Source organism: Nothobranchius furzeri, chromosome 3 (assembly GCF_043380555.1).
Source record: "Nothobranchius furzeri strain GRZ-AD chromosome 3, NfurGRZ-RIMD1, whole genome shotgun sequence".
In the NCBI taxonomy this organism is placed as follows: domain Eukaryota; kingdom Metazoa; phylum Chordata; class Actinopteri; order Cyprinodontiformes; family Nothobranchiidae; genus Nothobranchius; species Nothobranchius furzeri.
Genome location: NC_091743.1, coordinates 89,135,140 through 89,148,274, shown reverse-complemented (window position 1 = coordinate 89,148,274; position 13,135 = coordinate 89,135,140). Strand labels below are relative to the sequence as shown.

Sequence of the window (13,135 nt, the reverse complement as noted above, 5' to 3'; positions counted from 1 at the left end):
TAATGCCACAGCAAGTCATTTTGTCCAACAATTGCACAAAAATATCCAAAAATAATACACAAACGCTACAACTAATGGTCTAAGTTGAGAGACTGAAACTGACCGAGCAGTTTCCAGGCCAGACCGAGGCTCTACTGAGGTCTTTCCACGGAGCTAGCTCTGTGGTCACGTGGGTCTGATGCTCATTAATTATACAGAATTTTAGGCTTTTAATACACTTAAACAGAAGAGTGAGAAAAAATTCACCCTCCTCAGAGTTGTCATGAGTGTAAACTAGATCATTTAAACCAAAAACATGTTCTGGTACCAGGCTGTAAACATGTTTATTTCTGCTGTGAAATTGGTATTTTTAACATGGGAGTCAATGAGGATTTGCTCGCTTCTGACACCAGCCCCTAGTGGATGAGGGTGGAACTGCAATTTATTTCACTTCCGTGTTTGCCTCAATTTTTGACCCGCTTTGTGGGGGCTTGGTTTTCACACACTCTTTCTCTACATTAGGCTCGAAACATTGCAGTCTGTGTGCAGTTTAGAGATTCTGATGAAGATGGAGCAGCTCCTCTACAGGTGAGTGAAACGTTACTTCTCCTGCAAAAAGCTGCAATAGACAAATCCATCACTTCATACATATAAATACACCATTACAAGTGGAAGCACTTGAATACATGAATCTTATCCCACACTGTTGGATTTTTCTTTTTAAACATTGTTTTTTTTAACACATTTTTATTTAATATTTAAAACAAACAAGAGGACCCCCCCCCCCCCAAAGACAAACAGGAAAAAAAAACTTGTTTCAAAGCAACAAAAGATGTATCAAGGGTACGCTATCAAAATAAAACATAAATGACCATCAGAAGACATTAAATCCCCCAGCATACCCCCCCCCCCCCAATACTATGCCTATCCTAACTATCCTCTCTTGGTGAGCATAGAAGAAGAAGAAGAAAAGATCTTTTCTGTAGCGCCTCTCGGCGCTTCATAGGACTCAACCTCAACGATCCAATGGCCACATGCTGGCAGGTGAAAGTCCTTCCACCTGGACAAGATTAAATCTTTTAGCCAGCGAACAATTAAAAGCAACACAATTGTGCAGGCGTTTGTCCGCGGGATTGTGCACTGCTACCACTCCAGAGCCGTCGAGGTGTCCAGACGCACAGCGGTCCTCCTGGAGAGGGCATCAAAGGAAAGCTTCCAAAATGGCTGCAGTTTTGGGCACATCCAGAAATTGTGAAAAAGGTGTGCTGTACTCACACGTTGGGTCCAGGTCTGGCTTGGACCAATTGCAGACGGGGCCCCGCCTACAACTGGACGATACCGTGTCTTACACTAGATGTGTAAATGTTCTTTAGAGCCTCGCTCCAGACCTCCTGCAGCAATCCAACGCCCAGCTCCTGTTTCCATTTTAAAACATTCCGACCGGCCCGGGCTTTTGACCCCTTAGATAAGGCTTAAGGACTCCCAGGCAGGAGAGAACAGCATTCACCAGGTTTGGTTGATCTTGATGGATGTTTAAATGAGTTGGCTCCACGTTATCTGGCGGATCTGATTCAGCCTCATGTTCCCGCAAGGAACCTTCGATTAGCACAACAAGGACTGTTGGTCGTCCCTAAACACAGACTGGAATCTCGAGGGGGTCGTGCTTTCCCGGTGCCGGGGCCGAGGCTCTGGAATGAGCTACCTGCCTGGGTGAAACAGGCCAGCGCGCTCGGCAGGTTTAATAAGAGCCGTCTGAAAACACACTTTTATTCTTTAGCTGTTATTCAGGAAGAGTCCCGTTAACGGATGGCTTTGCACTTTTTGCTGCCCCGCCTAGATTATATCTGCATGTTTTTGTTGGTTTTTAAATGGTTTTATATGTTTTTTTTTTTTTATGTTTATTTCTGCTGTGCAGCGCTTTGTTTGGTCCCTGGGCCGTGTGAAGGCGCTATATAAATAAAGTTTTAGCTAGTTATTAGTTGATTAAATTTGACTAAACTTTCATCTGAAAGAAGCAAAACTTTTGGATTTGATAACTGACTCCAAAATCCAGATTACTCCACCTTTCAGCTTTAGTCAGAAACTTCTTGTCCATGAGCAACTGAGTTCCTGGAGATGACTTGAAGAGGATCTTCAAGGAGCTGGTGTTCATGGCTGGCAGGCCGATGAAAGGTCACGCTTATCTGTGTTCATCAATGGATTCAAATGATTGATTATGTTTTGTCTGAGTGAGCGGGCAGAACAGAGCCCACACACACACACACACGCACACACACACACACACACACACACACACACACACACACACACACACACACACACACACACGAAGCCCGAGGTGTGGGTTGACTGGAGCTGAGAGAAGACGGGATTTTTTCACAGGTTCCATATTAGAGGTAAAGTTGTTATTTTGTTTGTAAAACTTTATTTGTTTACGTTGTCATGATCTGCCCCGGCCTCCCTGACTGTGTCGCTCCTGCCTTAATTAGTCCTGTTGTTCTCACCTGCCCCTCGTTAATCTGCCCACGTGTTCCTAAGTCTCCGTGTGTTTTTATACCTCCCGTCTTGTACCTGTCCTCGTTGGATCATTGAATGTGCATGTCCTCGTTTTGTCCTGTCGCTCCCGGTTACTATTAAATCCATTTTAATTTCATCTGTGCCTGCTCTCCTGCCTCCTGAACCCACCTCCACACATGGTCCTACCATCTCCACCCTCAAAACATGACATACGTCCATTTCTCACTGGAAAGTCAAGCGTGCAATCAGCCTGTTCTGTCTGGAAATGCTCCGTGTTTGGGTGTCTGTGGTACGGTACAAGCTCCAACAGGACGGCATGTGTGAGCGATAAGATCTTCCACCCTCATCCTCTCTCAGGTAATCGGGACTCCCATCAGGCCCAGAGCCTCCTGGCGTTTCTCTGTCACTGCACAAACGCCTTCCCCCTCCGTCTTCTGGGTTCGCCTGGTCCCAGTGCAGCTCTGGTTCTGATCAGTCAGCTGGCTACAGATCTCCATCCCCGTTGTGGCCAGCGCATCTCATTACTGTTCAGTAAAGCTGATGGACGGATCCTAATTACAGTTTTAAGCCGTCAGAACACACCTAAACTCTTCTGTGTCGCTCCTCAGAAGAAACGTCCTGACCTGAATCACTTTTGTCCCGTTGGAAAGGTTTGATTTTTCCCACAGAGCCGCTCCTAAAAGCAGCTCCTGCTCAGCCGATCGTATCAAAGAGGCCGAACCAGGAAGCAAACCACAGTTTTAAGCTTTTCTGCTTGTTTAAAAACGAGACTTCCATTTATCTGTAAATAATCGTGAGGAAACTAAGAAACAGTCTGAAAACACACACAGGTGAAAAGGATTTTTCTCTGCTTCGGCTTTTTGTTGAGGAGAAACCTTCTCAGGCACATCGTAGTGTAATGGAGGTCCGGAGACGCGATCGTCCTCTACTTATCCCGGATCCCGTTTCCGTGTCCATGGCTCCTACAGCACTGCAGACTAGAAGTCACAACTGCTGCTTGCATAAAAAAGAACTGCAGCTTGGACTCTGTGGGATCAGCGCCGCCGGCTGCCTCTTCCAGCAGCTCTGGAGAGGTCCCTCCCCTCCCGCCGATCACCCTGACCCCGCACAACAAGGTCACATAGCAGTCTTGATGTCGTAATGGTGGCTGTGAGTCCTCGAGCGGGCGAACCTTTGTCTTGGCAGCCTCGTTGTGCTTCAGCTGCAAGTTCTGCGTACCTCGGTTTCTCGTGCCTCCATGGCGTCCTCCCAAGTTACAGTGAGCTCCATGATGTCAACAGTCTTCAGAGCTGCTGACCACAAGACCACGAGCAGCTGATGGAACAGAGAAGAGCTGCTGTGGAGGTTTGGGTGAACAAGCAGTCCTATGGCCTTGTTCATGAAGCAGATTTTTGAAGATGCATTATTCATGTTTATATTTATGCATTTAGCAGATGCTTTTGTCCAAAGCGACTTACAAGTGATAATCGGCATGTTGCCCTTGAGGCTAACAACAACAACATTGACATCAGTCATGGAGAGGAGGGAACAAGGAGTGGACGGTAGGGGGGGGGGACGGGTGCAGGGAGGGTGCTAGTTAAGAAGATGCTCTCTGAAGAGCAGGGTCTTCAGGAGTTTCTTGAAAATTGAAAAGGAAGCCCTTGTTCTGGTAGTGTTAGGAAGGTCATTCCACATTTGTGGAACGATGCATGAGAAGAGTCTGGATTGTCCTGAGCGTGGTGTAGGCACTGCTAGCCGACCATCCTGTGATGACCGGAGCGGCCGGGCCGAGACTTAAGCCTTTGCAAGAGGATTCAGGTAGATGGGAGCCGTACCATCTCGGACTTTGTATGCTAGTGTTAGCAATTTGAATTTGATGCGTGCTGCTAGCGGTAGCCAGTGGAGCTCAATGAACAGAGGGGTGACGTGTGCTCTTTTAGGCTGGTTGAAGACCAGACGCGCCGCTGCGTTCTGGACCATTTGAAGAGGTCTCACAGTCCAGCCTGGAAGACCGGTTAGAAGGGCGTTGCAGTAACCGAGGCGGGAGATGACAGTAGATTGCACCAGGAGCTGGGTGGCATGTTGTGTTAGGTATGGTCTGATCTTTCGTATGTTGTACAGCGCAAAGCGGCATGAACGGGCAACAGAGGGAACATGATCTTTAAAGGTCAGGTGTTCATCAATCACAACACCCAGATTTCGAACTGCCTTTGAAGGAGCCAGAGATAGGAAGTCATTTTGGATTGAGATATTGTGCTGTGTGGATGGTTTTGCTGGGATGACAAGTAGTTCAGTTTTAGAGAGGTTGAGTTGGAGATGGTGGGATTTCATCCATCTTGATATGTCAGAGAGACAATTTGATATTCGTGCAGAGACAGTGTGGTCGTCCGGTGGGAATGACAGATAGAGCTGGGTGTCGTCTGCATAGCAGTGGTAGGAGGAGCAACTTGCCACTGTTGCATCAGGTCACTTTAGCGTTTGTAAGTCTGGTTTCTCACAGCTTGTGACAAGATTGTTTCTAAAAGCTTTATAGTTTTAGCTCGGGCGTCTGCTGTCGTCTACCCGGTTGTTGATGCCGCTCTTCCTCAGAGTCTAGTTTTGGGTTCATGTGCTAAATATCATTTGTTCCATGTGGAATCAAACTGAGTGTTTTTGCTGTAAAGAAGCTCAGCTGTGGTGCTGTTGTGTAATTTGACCCAAACACTTCTGGAACATTACACTAAATTATTTGTAATTCTTAGTTTGATAAACAGTTTGTTTCTGGAGGTCTTTGGTTGACCACGGATCACTCACAGCAATCTTAAAACAACCCGCGTTCTAAAACTGATGAAGTGCTTTTTATCTAACATTTAGTGCATCTACGGCAAGCCGGGAGACTCACTCTTCACCAGCAGCGCCTACGCAGCTGTCCTCCACCACAACCAGAGCCCGGAGTTCTACGAGGAGGTCAGACCAGACGTTTATTTTTTGTTTCTTTTTGCCTTTTATGTGACTTTTAAGCTACTTCATGTGGAACAAACCCCTAAAAACACGATGCTGGCAAAAGTTCCTCAAAAACCACGTAGATTGTTGTAAAAGGATCAAAGTTTAGGGTGACTAGTGAAATTCCCAGTCAGGTGTGATTATCTCCTAAATCCAGACAGAGCCGTGAACTCACACAGGAGCCAGGAGCTCAGAGGGGAACAGGAGGGACACGTGTGGAGGGGTGAAGGGGATCTACACGGTAACGGGTACAGACTCGGATCTTAAACACCCTCATCAGCAGGCTTTACCTCCACCGGCATCATCCACTCTCCCACTGGGGAGTTTCCTTCCATTATTCCTCTTCCACGAGAGGAAAAATCCCTTTAAAAGGCCTCGACTGTTCAGACGTAGTACAGGAAGGAGTATTTATCTAATTACTTGCAGAAAGAATGAAAGCAGCAGATAGTTAATGGTGTCGTCAGGACGACGGGGTTGGTTAACAGATGTGTGTTAGCTTCAGCTTCAGAAGCAGCTGCTCTCATTTCCTGTGATAAAACCAGCAATAATCTCCTAACTGTTGCTGCCCCCTAGTGGAGGAGCCTCGTCTCAGCCCCACGTTAGCTGGTCACTCAGAAAAACCGTAACTGGACGTTTATGATGGGGACGGAGGTTTAAAGGTCAGTTATTATTAGTAAAGTCCTCAAATACTTCATGCTGTCAGAATCAAGAAATCTGCTGTTGTTTGATGTTATTTTCACTCAAACGTCATCAGTGATCCACGTTTCACTTCATTCGTTGTAAAACACTAAAAATGAGCAGTTTGGAGCATGAAAGCTTCTCAGCTTGTTCTGTTCGGCCATTAGAGCGCTCCTTTTGTTGGCAGACGAGGAGGACCGCTCAACACCAGACCAGGTGACTCAGATTTGTGTGGAGTTTGTTTTATATGTAATATTTAGTCACTTTGCTGCTCTGGAGCATACAGCTGTGTGTGAACACAAAGAGGAACAATCAGGGTAGTGCTGTCAAAGATATTCTCCTGTTTTGGTAAATCTGGTGTCGGATGAAGCGTTTAGCTCCTGACGTCGGCTGCGCCGCGGAGGAAACGACCAAACCGAACGCAGAGCTGCGTTTCAGGCTTCGGGGCCGATTCCCGACGAGGAGCCGTGGTAAAACAAAGATTCTGTCCTCCCGTGTCCAGGTTAAGATCGAGCTGCCAGTCCACGTGCACGAGAAGCACCACATTCTCTTCTCCTTCTACCACATTAGCTGCGAGTCCAGCAGCAAGGCCAGCAGCAAGAAGAAGGAGGGAGTGGAATGTCTGGGTGAGTCCGGTCCTCAAATGATGGATTAATGAGATAGATGTTAATGGTTAGGGATGTGTACTGGTGAAATTCTGGTGATACAATATGTATTACGATACAGGGGAGACGATACAATATATCACGGTATATTGCGATACATTCAGTCAGACGATATTGGTGATTTTTTTAGACTAAATTTATTATAGGAAAATTCAATAAACAGTCCAAACTGATACTTAACATGTTTAACCATAACAGAGGGATTTACATTTCAGTGGTAGAAACAAAATCCATTACACACTGCTCAGGATATCCACGGGTCCTTAAAACGTCTTAAATTAGCTTTTCTACATTTAAGGCCCTAAAAATCTTTAAAAATTACAAATAATTCTTAAATACAGTTTCCAAAGGTCTTAAATTCCCTTAGACCCAATAAACAAGATTCTTTTATTTCTATAGAATTTTCGTGAATTTCTAGTTAGTGTTCAGCATTTTTTGTGTACGATGTTGGCGTAAGCGGAACCGTACACCTTCAGTTGGTTGTGAAAGGGGGCTATTTTTAGATGAGCACGTTAGCTGGTTAAGCTAGTGGGAGCTTGCGCCATGGGGAAGTGCAAGTTTAATGGTAACTGGATGGCTAATCCCACGTTTGCGACGTGGTTAGCACCGTTTCCAGGCTATAGCTGGAAATTATAGCTTAAATTTCACTTAAAAATAGCTTAAATTTGGTCAAAGTGGCCTCAAAAAGGTCTTAAATTTGGCTCCCTTAAACCTGCAGATACCCTGCTGCTGCCAACTGGTGGTCGGCGTTTGAATTGCACCACAAGAAAAGAAAAACAAATGTTTCTATGTAAATTCTTCCAAAAATTAGATACACAGCTTTTGAATATCGATATAATATTGCTGAGGAAAATATCACGATATATTGCCATAATTGACATTTTCTTACATTCTTATTAATGACGGGTTTCACCCAAACACTATGTATTTATCTGTTTGTGTCCCAGTGGGCTACTCATGGATGCCTTTGCTCAAGGATGGAAGGATGCAGTCATCAGAGCTGCAGCTACCTGTCGCTGCTGTGTTACCTACCGGGTATCTTTGTCAGGAGAGCCGGAAGGTGCGTCCATGCTCTCTCTAACCAACACTTCATGTGTCGAATGTAGAAGCTGCGTAAAAACAAAGTCCCCAGCAATGATCTAATAATTCTAACCTGTGTTTTGTTTGACCAGTCTCAACCAGACCTTAAGTGGGTAGAAAACGCCAAGCCGCTGTTCAGAGTGAGGAGCCACGTAGCATCAACAATCTATCCTCAGGTGATTGGTCTGAACGGAGAAACTGCAGCAGCAGTAAAATACGGAGCGTTGGGATGATTTTCCAGATTTGTTTTCTCCTCAGGACCTCCATCTGCATAAGTTCTTCCAGCACTGCCAGCTGATGGAGACGGCATCAGAGGGAAACACGGCAGAACTCATCAAATACCTTAAAGTGAGACATATCAGGCCTAGTCCACACGTAGCCGGGTTTTTTAAAAACGAATATCCGCCTCTCCAAAAACTTGCATCCACACCACCGCGTTTTAAAAAAAAACTGTCCACACGTACCCGGATAAATACGTTGTTAAGGACATGCCAGACCTGTAGGCGGCAGTACTTCCCCCGTTCTTAACCTCGTCCTTCGTCTGTGGTCTTCCACAAGGAGCAGTAATTCCTCTTGCAAAAACAAACAAGCAGAAAGCGCTTGGACCATTGATAAAGCGAGCGCAGCTCTGAGGGCATCCATGCTGTCTTCTAGTGTAAACACAGGTCGCACACGTGATGTCAGCATTTTTTGTCGCGGAAAGTGACGTTGCGGACCTTAAAACTCCGGTTTTGTCTGTCCACACGCAGACACCCAAAACGGAGAAAACGCAGATCTTCACTTTGGCGGGAGTTTTTAAAAAGATCCGTTTTCGTGTGAAAAAACTCCGTTTTCGTGTGGATGACAGGCCAAAACGTAGAAAAATATCTACGTTTTGGCAGATCTCCGGCTACGTGTGGACAGGGCCTCAGACTTGACCTTAAGGGTGCTTCAGCACCTCCCAAAAACGAGCTGAAACACCTGTGTGTGTGTAAACATCTCCCTCTTGTGAGGGCCTCATGAATCAGGCCGAAGCTGAATCCACAAAGACCAGTGTAGTGAATCCGGGCCTGAGAGAGAGTCCAAGCCCTCCTACATGTCACTGATGGAGTTGGCTGGGAACAGACCAGTCTGCTCCCCTGGTAGGGCTTCTGACCCTCAACCTGGACCAGGATAAGCAGAACTCACATTAACTGTTGATCCCTCGGGAAGGTTCCTCTGGGAATCTCTATCTTCCAGCAGTAGCAGCACTGAACCGTCTAGGAAGACATCAACGTTGATGCAGATAAAAATGATAGCGACAACCTACGGACCACTGGGAACGGGAAAAAAATGCAACACAAGCTCACCTGCAACCAAACCATCACACAGCTATTACAATATTGTTATATATAGTTATGATATAGCAGACTAACGGGCAGAAATTCTTGTTTAAATGTTATGAATTTAGTATAACTGGCAATTTTACTGCTACATGGCTGGAGGTCTGGCCAGGAGCCCCATCCACAGGTCTGGAATGTCCCTCAGATCTGCTCGTAGTCTCCAGCTGGAGGTCATATCTGGTAACCATAGCGTAGTTGTCCGCTCATTGTTTAAGAGGTCTGTGTTCTTACTTTACGTGTAGTTTAGAGATTTTGACGCATGACTTCCTGTAATCATTCATCTTCTAGTGCCTGCACGCCATGGAGACTCATGTCATCATCACTTTCCTACCGACGGTGCTGATGCAGCTGTTTGAGGTGCTCACGGCTGCCACCAAAGATGCTCATGAGATTGCCGTTAACTCCCTACGGTCAGTTGTTTCCTTGTTTGGACGAGGTTTCTGGTATTGGTGAGGAAATGCAGATGCGTACGTTTATACTGTAATAATAAAAGGCTAGCGTGATGGTCTGGGGTCTCGTTTATCAAACATGGCGTAGAATCCTTCCTAAAACCGTAATTAAGCTCATCAAAAAAAATGTACTTGTGCCAAGTAAGTTTGTGATCTATCAAACATGGAGCTTCACGCAATCTCCGCTTTATAGATCAGAAACTACCTAGGAATGTTCTCGGGTGTTTCTGGATCCCATCCCGCCCTCACCGCGCCCACTTTCTGCCATAAATGGTCGATGCGAAGTGCCTTGTGGATGTCGTACACAGAAGCCGGCTCGTTGCAGCGCTCCGCCATTAACGACGGCCGCCGTAGATCAAGGAAGCGCAATTTCGTAGAAGCAGAAGTTGAGGTACCTGTGGGTGAGGTGGAGAAATGAAAGGAGAAAATCCACGGAGTGGCACAGCGTTGCTGAAGCCGTCGATGCTGTGAGTTCTGCAGGAAGATCTGTGGCGTGGTCCGATCGGGCTTCGATCCCCAGACTCCCGGGTGAGTCGCGCGCGCTAACCAGTCAGTCAAACGGACATCGCCCCTGTCCAAGTAGCCAGGGCGCATGATCAGTCAGGTCACAGTGACAGGACACACACACTGTCACACAGACACATGATGTTCTGTCTCAATCTGTCCCCCTGCTGATATTCTGCATTCCGTAGTCTGCGCTTCAGGCTGTGTGTGTGTGTGTGTGTGTGTGTGTGTGTGTGTGTGTGTGTGTGTGGGGGGGCATGTTCTGTGTGAAAACGAAGCGGTACAAGTGATAATGCTGCAGGATTTCATAATTGTATCTTCTCAGCAGCAGCACTGCAGGTGCTCTCCATGTCCAACATGTGTGTAAGCCGGGTCCTTAGTCAACTTAAAGTTGTGAACATTTTTCCACTAAGTTTTCTTTCATAAATCCCAAAGTTTGCGTGGAAAGTTGCTTACGCAGTTTTCCAACCCCGTTTTGTGCGTAAGCCAGCTTCCAATCCAATCCAATTTTATTTATAAAGCGCATTCACAAGGCATTACAACCAAACAAGGCGCTGTACACTAAAAATGTTGGTTAATTAAACCGGCGTTATACAAACATGTCGAACACAGATAAAAGATAAAAAGGAAATACAACAAAATTCCCAAAAATAACAGCTAAAAATCAATAAGACACAGGGAGAATAAAAATTAGAAAAACATTTTAAAAAAGAACCTCAATAGTACGGAAGTCGATAGTTGTGGAGTCCATTTTTAAACAGTGCAGATGTCAGTGAGGTCTATAATTATGTGGTATAAGCTAGGTTGAAGTAGTGAGTTTTCAGGCGTGATTTAAAAATGCTAGCTGTTGGTGCTAGCCTCACTAGCAGTGGTAATGCGTTCCACAGCTTGGGTGCACAGACAGAGAAAGCCCTTTCTCCACGGCTTTTTAAACGAGCATTCAGAACAGCTAGGAGGAGCTTATCTTCAGACCTGAGAGCACGCGGCGGGTTGTAGTAATGGACCAGTTCACACAGATATGGAGGAGCTTGATGGTTCAAGGATTTGTAAGTGAGAAGCATCATTTTGAAGTTTATCCTGAACTGCACGGGCAACCAGTGGAGAGATGTCTTCTGTCAGCTTGATGAATGAGACCCCTGGTGCTTCAGGACCTGGACCACGTGTACCTGATGGAACCATGAAGTTAGCTTTCTAGCAGACTTCCTGAAGGACAACATCTGACTTTTGACCTTAAACAGGTTCATGATCAAAAACTTACCATTGTGGCGGTCTTTAGCATGAACCTTTTCCACTTATTCTGACGACCGTTAATGATCCACAGAGTTAAATGTCGTCTGAAAAACGTAAAGAAGCATTTCTGTGAATGTTTTCTACCCCTGTGTTTCAGTGTGATCATACATATAGTGTCCAAGTGTCACGAGGAAGGACTAGACCACTACCTACGCTCCTTTGTAAAGGTAACCTACCAACACAATTTAAATGAACTCATTTAAGTTCCTTTGAGAAAAGCTTTCAAACAAGTTTAAGTTTTCTTAAAGATCAGCGTCACAAAAGAACAACATTTTATTATTTCCGTTTAGAATCGGTCACTCTGAATTCGTCATGCAGGCTCAACATGCCTCCTGCTTTAACACCTGATAAAAAGCAGGCAGATTTAAAACGCCTAACAAATCTACGTCACACTGGAATTAACGCGGACTCACCTCCTGACTCACGACGGGGGAGACTGTTGTTGGTTTAATGTCCAGGAAATGGCAGAGGACGTCTCGGCTAGCAGAAGCTAACTGTTAGCAATAGCAACTCCACCACACAGCAGAACTCCTTCAGGCTTGTGTTATTTGTGGAGATAAAACATCAGCGTCAGTGGTGGAGGCATGTTTCTGTTAGCCAATCAGAGGCGAGATGTAAAAATATCAGGAAATAAAATTCCAAATCCTGTTTTATTTTTTTCTGCTCAACTCTGATCCGGCTCGCTTCACTTAAGACAATTATTCCTGCTAGAGACCACAGCTAATGTGTTAAAATATAAGTGAAGTTGATCTTTACAATCACAAATCTCATAAATGTTTTTTATTTTTATTTTTTTCAGTACGTCTTTCTGACCAGTACCCCGTCTTCTGCTTCAGCGACCACCCACGAGGTGCTGGCCACCGCTATAACAGCGATTCTCAAGCAAACAGCAGATTTCAATACCAGCAACAAGCTGTTTAAGGTGCGTTCCATCAGCTGGACAGCAGGGGGCAGACTTCTCTTTAGCAGCAGGAAGTGTGTGTGTGTGTGTGTGTGTGTGTGTGTGTGTGTGTGTGTGTGTGTGTGTGTGTGTGTGTGTGTGCTCGCATGCAGTGTTTCCCCCAGGAATCTTTCCAGCTGTGGTGGTGGTGGGGGAATTCTGACGCGTCTCACCTTTATGTTATTATTGGTTTATTAGACACACTCCACTTTGAACAGCACCAATCCAGCAACTGCTGCATTTTAATAACTGGTATTAACGGTGAATACACCAATATTTGCACAAGAATAATTTCTGTTTTAAACTCTGAGTGACACACTTTGCAGGGAGGTTTGGCATTTAATATTTCTTGTCATCTGGACAAACATCTCCTTCTGCCCCCCCCCCCCCTTTATATTAAACCAAGACCATTTCTGGGCTGGCCCTGTTAAACACCTTCTACACCCCTGCTTAGTAGACTTAATTAAGTATTTTTAAGCCAGTATAAAAATGACTGAAACACAAATGTACATATTTGGCATTATTGACCAATATCTTTGATTTAATTTATGTGTTAAGAACATCAAGATGCGTTACCGTTACCCAATGAGGATTTTCCTTCAGCACGATTACAGATAGTTACAAGTTTTACACTCGTTTCATGCTCAAATTAGTCAAAAATGCTTTATCCGCGGCTCATCCCTAGCTGTAACCACCCTGCCCTGCCTCCTC

General features: G+C 45.4%; 1 protein-coding gene across 4 annotated transcripts in view; it reads left to right on the top strand.

Annotated features, from left to right (window-relative positions):
* Nucleotides 1-13,135, top strand: part of dock11 (dedicator of cytokinesis 11) — a 129,646-nt gene that overhangs the window by 52,185 nt on the left and 64,326 nt on the right. For all 4 annotated transcript variants that reach the window (XM_054736296.2, XM_054736303.2, XM_054736311.2 and 1 more), the window contains exons 18-26: nucleotides 502-567; nucleotides 5,329-5,421; nucleotides 6,638-6,761; nucleotides 7,748-7,860; nucleotides 7,973-8,056; nucleotides 8,139-8,228; nucleotides 9,530-9,651; nucleotides 11,582-11,651; nucleotides 12,284-12,406. In XM_054736296.2, the coding sequence (XP_054592271.1) occupies nucleotides 502-567; nucleotides 5,329-5,421; nucleotides 6,638-6,761; nucleotides 7,748-7,860; nucleotides 7,973-8,056; nucleotides 8,139-8,228; nucleotides 9,530-9,651; nucleotides 11,582-11,651; nucleotides 12,284-12,406 (885 nt within the window). The remainder of the gene's footprint in view (nucleotides 1-501; nucleotides 568-5,328; nucleotides 5,422-6,637; nucleotides 6,762-7,747; nucleotides 7,861-7,972; nucleotides 8,057-8,138; nucleotides 8,229-9,529; nucleotides 9,652-11,581; nucleotides 11,652-12,283; nucleotides 12,407-13,135) is intronic.